The sequence below is a fragment of the Osmerus eperlanus genome, chromosome 25 (genome assembly GCF_963692335.1).
Source record: "Osmerus eperlanus chromosome 25, fOsmEpe2.1, whole genome shotgun sequence".
NCBI lineage: Eukaryota > Metazoa > Chordata > Actinopteri > Osmeriformes > Osmeridae > Osmerus > Osmerus eperlanus.
Window position 1 is genome coordinate 6397183 of NC_085042.1, and position 7093 is coordinate 6404275.

Genomic DNA, 7093 nt, shown 5'->3' on the forward strand with positions numbered 1-7093 from the left:
CTGAACGCCTTCCGGCGCGAGGTGCGGAAGCTTCCGGAGCGCGCCAAGTCGTGCCGTCAGCGGCGGCTGGAGGCCAAGGCCAAGGCCTCGGAGAAGAAGAAGGGCAAGCTGCAGGGTGGCGACACGCCCGGCAAGACTGATGTCATCAGAGCCGAGGTCACACTCACTGGCACACCTCAAACACCGCTAGGCAATACAGGTGAGTGACCCCCTCACATGACCTCTATTCCTGCTTGACATTGTAGTAATTGATAGTAGTAAGATATTGTACATTATAGCTATTTTATACTTTATATTTATTTTCTTTACATACCTGTCCCCTTAGTACTAGTTAGTATTAGTTCATTAGACTTGAACCTTTTGTATAGTATAGTTAGACTTGTTTAAACTCACACTTATTTAAGAGTCAGGTGGCTGAGCGGTTAGGGAATCGGACTAGTAATCAGATGGTTGCAGGTTCGATTCCAGGCCGTGTCAATTGACGTTGTGTCCTTGGGCAAGGCACTTCACCCTACTTGCCTCGGGAAGAATGTCCCTGTACTTACTGTAAGTCGCTCTGGATAAGAGCGTCTGCTAAATGACTAAATGTAAAGATTTACTCCTATATGTTGAATGTATGCACCTTCCTGCCAAAGTAAATTCTGATTCTGATGATGATATACTGACTCAACTGCATGTACTACCCAGCTCAAGGCCCCCCTGCAAAAGTTCAGAATGAAAACCACCAATGCTGACGTCGACTGTTTCCTCTCCACAGCGATCCCTAAACAGGAAGTGAAGCCCACCATCAAGAAGGAAGCATTCATTAAGAAGGAGCCCTTCAACGGAGCCCTCCCCGAGGGTTACCCCGGCCAGGGGCCAGAGCCCTACGGAGTCTACCCCCACCCTGCTCACCCAGCCTACTATGCCAGGGGGGGCCTCCCCCCCGCGGGCCAGCACCCAGCTCCGGGCGCCGTCAACGGCTACCACCCCAATCTACCGGCACTACCCTACGGGTACTTTAACTACCCCCCCAATGCACTTTTCCCCCCGGAGCTCATGGGCTACGACGGCCGCAGCGGGCCGTGGCCCAAAGTGGGGGTCAAGGCCGAGCCCCTGGACCAAAAGCCCGACGTCCAGGGGCTGCAGGCCCGCCTCGCCCACCCCTACGCCAGCCACCCCGAGCCGCAGCACCCCGCCCACCAGCACATCCAATCGCGGCCCTCGTCCGTCTCCTCCGAGGCCTCCCACCGAGGCACCCCCGTCATCAAGCCAGAGCCCGTGGACGTCACCGTCTACGAGGGCTCCAGCCGCACCGCCACGCCCAGCTCCACGCCGCAGCCAGATGCCTGGCCCGCCCACAAGCCCAACGGCGGCATCCTGCCCGGCGGCTGGGACGGGAGCGGCCAGGTGACCGCCGGCGCCGCCAACCCCCCCTTCCCTCAAGACCGGCAGCAGCCCTCACCCTACCTCCAGCATCAGCAGTGGAACTCCTACCCGGGCCCCAACACCCCCATGGCCTCTCCCGCCCCCTCGCCCTCCCCCGCCATGAAGGCAGCCCCCTCCCCGACCTCGTCACCACAACCAGGCACCCCCCGTCACTGGGACAGCCTCGCCCCCAGCCCTCAGCCCAAGGCCTGGCCCCCTGCAGCCTATAGCCCTGCCCTGAAGCACGGCCAGCCGGCTGGAGCCTTCCCCGACAAGATGTGGTCGAAGGCGGGCGAGAGCCGGAGCTCCACCCCCCTGGGGGTGCAGGAGAAGGCGTGGAGGTCGTGCGGGGGCTCGGTGGCCGGCAGCACGCCGTCCCCGGCCCCCGAGGGCCGCCTGTTCCCGGACGCCCTGCAGCAGACGGCAGACGGCTGCTGGGACGCCAACCGCGCCGAGAGCGACGCGGAGAGCGTGCGGGGCCAGGACGACGACGAAGTGTGGTCGGACTCGGAGCACAACTTCCTGGACCCCAACATCGGCGGGGTGGCGGTGGCGCCGGCCCACGGCTCCATCCTGCTGGAGTGCGCCCGCAGGGAGCTGCATGCCACCACGCCCCTCAAGAAGCCCAACCGCTGCCACCCCACGCGCATCTCCCTGGTGTTCTACCAACACAAGAACCTGAACCAGCCCAGCCACGGCCTGGCCCTCTGGGAGGCCAAGATGAAGCTGCTGGCCGAGCGGGCAAGGGAGCGCCAGCAGGAGGCGGCGCTGCTGGGCCTCTCCCAGGAGGAGATCAAGGCCTACGGGAAGAAGAGGAAGTGGGGGGTGACGGGCGGCGTGGGCGCGGGGGCCAGCCCCGGCCAGGCCAAGGACAAGAAAGAGGGGCCGGCGACGCGCTCGGCGCCCACCCTCCACACCACCTCCACGGTCACGTCCGCTCCCTACGCCTGCACGCAGCTCACCGGGCCCTACAGCCACTTCGTCTGAGGACGGACACTGAGTCACGGGGGCTGGGGGGGACCAGGGAGGGGTCTGTCGGTCCTCCTGCCCCCCCCCCCCCTCCCCAGGGGGCTCTCTCAGCCCGGCTCTTTTCTCTCTCTCTGCGTGGTCAGATGGAGGACAGAGGGGGGGTTTTCTTGTGTTTTTACCTCATGTCAGGCAGCAGTTTGGAACTGACCCTGGGCAGACCCTGCCTGTGGTGCTTGTCCTCCCCCACTAAAGGGACGGACTCCATAGCTTCTCCTTCTTCATAGAATTTTAATGATCCTAATTATTGCTATTATTATCAATATTATTATGATTGCTATTGTTACTGTCAATGTTGTTATTACAGGTGTTGTTATTATTATTATTATTATTATGATGAGGAAATCTCTTTCGTTTTTTTTTTTACATTGTTGTTTTCATTAATGTTATTATTAATGATGTGATTGTTTATGTTAGTTTTTTAATCGAGAGTCAACCCGACTCTTTTTTTTTACCATGTTTGTGGAAAAGTATGGTTTTACCTTCGTTTTCTTCGGCCTTTGTCAATCTTGTTCCCGGTGGTTTGGTGTGGGGGAAGGGGGGGGGGTCTCTCTCCGCACAGCAAGGCTCAAACACCAGACTCCTGCCACCGCGCAGCAATCTGACCCACACGACGGGAGCAGTCCCGCTGCTCCCAGCGAGTGCTGTGAAGCGACCTCACCTTGGTTCCGTCAGGTTGTCGCCACACCTCAGACAGCTTACATCTCAAGACCCTCTCTCTAACTGCTCGCCTTGCTGTGACGAGACAGGCTCCTCCTCCTCCTCCCTCCTCGTCCAATCGTCAACCCATCCCACTGGTGCTTCGCCCCCCCTCCGTCCCCTTCCCAGGAAAGTCTCTCCCTTCCTGTCAGTCCTGTGTAGCTTGTTGTTGACTAAGGGTACTCGTCACTCGTTGACAGAGAGACCCCCGCCAACAGACACCAGGAGAGGGTCCTCATCTTCCCAGGGCTGTCCAGGCAGTTCTCTCTCTCGAGGAGAACTTCTCCCTGTCGCCTCTAGAGGGCAGTCCTGATTTCTGTTCAAATGGTGCATAGTACACGACACACATCCGCAAACACAGGCACGTTTGTGAGCTCATGTGAACCAGCATTGAGCCCTACCTTTCCTCGCGAGCCCAGAGGGAGCTCAGGTCCCCGGCCACAGGTCAATGTGAACTTCTGGTCCACACTGGTATCGTGAGGCACATGGATGGTGGTGAATGGACAGCTTATGGTGCTTCGAAACACCCTGGTGCTTTCCCTACACACACACACTAACGAAAAGGTGCGCCGTGCGATTGCGTTCCCGCGGAGCTCCGCGTGTCTGCGGTTCGTACGCTGTCTACACTGAGCCAGCGACCCGCCGCGGCTGCTCGGCCCCGCTCAGCCATCACGCTTCCTTTAGTGACCTTTCAATGTGGATTTCTCACCCCGAGGGCCAAGCTGATTCCGTCCCTCATGTTTCTGCACTATTACGCTCGAACCTGTCCCCAACACTTGTGGCCTTTATAAGTCCTGGCCAGGAAGTACCGCCCGGAAGTGTCAGAGATGTGCTTCTGCGTGCAGGCTAGAGGTTCGAGTCTAGAGGCAGGCTTTAAGCTCGAGGCAGGTTGGAGGCTAGAGGCAGGACTGCATGGTGGGGTCAGAGGGTCAAGGGAGGACTAGAGGCTAGTTAGTTGGTGCTAAACGGAATGGTCCGCTGTTGATCCCACCTCTTGGGGCTCCACGTTCTCATCCTGTGGCTTCATCTAGTGCACAGTACGCGTGAGTTTGTGTGGGTGTGAGAGAGAGCGAGGGAGAGAGAGCGAGGGAGAGAGAGCGAGCGAGCGAGAGAGAGAGAGAGAGAGAGAGAGAGAGAGAGAGAGAGAGAGAGAGAGAGAGAGAGAGAGAGAGAGAGAGAGAGAGAGAGAGAGAGAGAGAGTGAGTGCTGGCGTGTTCAGCATGTGAATGTGTGCACTGCTCATCGGGGGACGTTCGGGGGGTGATGGCGTGGGCTTCTCTGATGCTTAACTCTGATGAGCCCTGGTGCTTTCGAGGGTTTCTATACCTCATGTTGTAGAGACACTGGTCCCAGTCACAATACGCTACCCACACGATGGAGACACTGAGCGCAGAGGAACGTGCTTTCTGCATGCTCCACAGTACATACTCATTTGAATCCACTTTTTAATTCTTATTTATTATGATGATGATAATTAATGATGATTGTCGTTGATGTTTTTGTTTTTTGATAGAGCTAGTACAAATTGTACATAGAGAAGAAAAGATTTTATAAAAGCACTTTTAATCTTGATTTTAATGGGGGGGAAAAAGAGCCGATTATTGACAACTTGAAGCTTATTTTTTGTTTAGTTTTTCTTCAGAGAGAGAGAGAGAGAGAGAGAGAGAGAGAGAGAAAGGAAGAAAAAAAATGTAAATATTGAAATATTTAGGTAAGATTATTTAACTGGTGAGGAATTACGACTAAATCATGAATGAGTCCAGGAGATACAGCCCAGTTGCTTTGCCAGACAGTGGAAGGACAACACTTGATACCCATGTGTTCTTGTGTCTGTAAATTTGTATTTAATTAAACTGCTCTCCTTCTTCAATAAGTACTGTATCTCTGTCAGCATATACCTCTGACAGCAGCAAGAAGCCCCCCTCGTCCCTCCCCCTCACCCCCAAGCTAGTCACCTAATTAGACAACCGTTAGCAAGCTATCCATGTATGACTATAACAGCCTGCGTGGTCCGGTGTTCTGAAGGGCAATCTTTAACCGGACAACACGCCCTCTCTGTTGTTTCACAGAAGCTCTGCATCAACACTCTTATCAGCGAGCCCAGAGGATAACTTCACCCAAGGGGGATGTCTGTGGGTTTGGTTGAAAGCCCGTAGGCATTCAGGAGCATGTGCAGATCATCTGTGCTGTGAAGCCCCTCCCTCCTGGAGCAGAGGCAGTCTGGGAGGGCGGGATTTCAGAAGGGAGATGGATGCTTGCAATCTTGTCAGATGTGTTCGACTATCAGGTGAACGGCCACACGTTTTAGAGGTGCTTGGTGCTTACTACTGTCAGATGTTGGATTAACAGTATGAAAGAACTGTTAACTAAACCAACGACTGAACATGTGTGGTACCAGATAAATATGTATTCCATAGCATTTTAGGGAAAACCCTCAGAAATGACAGTTAGTTAGTTTGCCATTGTCTCTTGGTATGTGTCTTAGACAGTCACAGACTTGACTATCAGGACTGGGAAACTGGTAATAATGCTCTTTGTTTAAATCCTCATGCTCTGGTTGCAAACGCCCTTTTTATAACAACATTGCATGAGCCACATTACACATAGATCCAGTCATATTTATGATCTGTGTAATAATAGGTGCTGATCATATACTGTAATTAATTGTTTTTAATTTTGTACATTTCTATATGAGTCTGAGGTTACCAGTGCCCCGAAACAGTTCCCCCTGCACACACACTGAGGGGAATTAGGTGCTATGGTGGACTCCCCTCCAGTGTAATGTGGAAAAAAAAGGGGGGGGTTGGGGGTCAAAGTGCGGTGGGGGGGAATGATTATCGCTGATATTTTTCTGAGCTCTTAGAATGTTAAGAGAACTATTCCTCTGAGTAAGACGGGTTTTCCGTCGAGTGGAAAACCGCTCTGGTGCTGATCATGTGGGGAGTGCTACCCCTGCCACGTGCATCAAGGCTATCCAGCGCTCTAGATCTAAACTCTCTAGAGAAGCACTCGGAACAGTACTGTTCTACGTCATCACGGTTTATCCTCACCGTCTCCAGGTACTTGAAAATAAATCTGTTCTTATCTTCATGACGAGTGGAGATTGACGTGAACCGACTGTGATCTTGGGTAATTTGTTGCACTGTCGTGTACCATTGAGAAGCTAGTAAAATGCTCTTTGAGAATGCTGTACACCTTATATAGCAGGAGGAGGATATTAATATATAACCCTAAGAGCATAGCAATTACCTTCCCTGTGTTTATCGTTAAGGAATATTCCTCTTTCCTTACTTCCTCATCCCTTATCGGACACCTAACATCCTACTCTCTCTCTCTGTCACTCACACACACACACACACTTACGCATGCACACACACACACACATGATCTAAATGAATACCCCACTCTCAGCACTGCTGTTTGCCGGTCACTTGATTTTGTCCACTTTCCAAAGTAAGGATCCAAGCTTATACTGTGTTTTTCTCCATACAGGAAGACAGCAAACACAACTGGCAGCTACATTCCTATTTGAGTTGAAGATTGTTTTTGGTTAAATTTTTTCATGTCAAGTATGCAGTATGTAAAAAAAGTGTTTTTGTTCAGTCTTTCTCTTTGTAGCTGTATGGTGTATTATGTGAATACATAGTGTGTGTGGTACAATCCACAATATTGTTTTATGTTGCGCGATAATTAATAAAACATGAACATTTAAAATTGTGATGACTGGTTGTTTGAGTTTTGGTTCCCCTGTCTTATCGCTAAACTCAACACCGTGCTGTGTGGACGTGTACAGATGATCGTATAGATCCATACCTCCCCTGCTCTGCCACCTCTGGTCATCTTTTAGTTACTCTAACTCTCTAGCAGAGGATATAGTTCTCAGGTAATACTAGTTATCTTTGTCATTACTAAATAAATACAGGTAATTTATGATTGTTCACAAATCATTTGCTCTAAAGTA

The 7093-nt window shown here is 52.2% G+C and overlaps 1 protein-coding gene across 1 annotated transcript in view; it reads left to right on the top strand.

Moving 5' to 3' along the window:
- tet3 (tet methylcytosine dioxygenase 3) overlaps window positions 1–6846 on the top strand; it is a 22388-nt gene extending 15542 nt beyond the window's left edge. Inside the window, 2 exon segments of the mRNA XM_062451759.1 lie at window positions 1–199; window positions 758–6846. The exon segment at window positions 1–199 is cut by the window's left edge and continues 156 nt beyond it. Coding sequence (XP_062307743.1) covers window positions 1–199; window positions 758–2394 — 1836 coding nt within the window. The 3' untranslated portion in view covers window positions 2395–6846.
- Window positions 6847–7093: the final 247 nt, after the last annotated feature.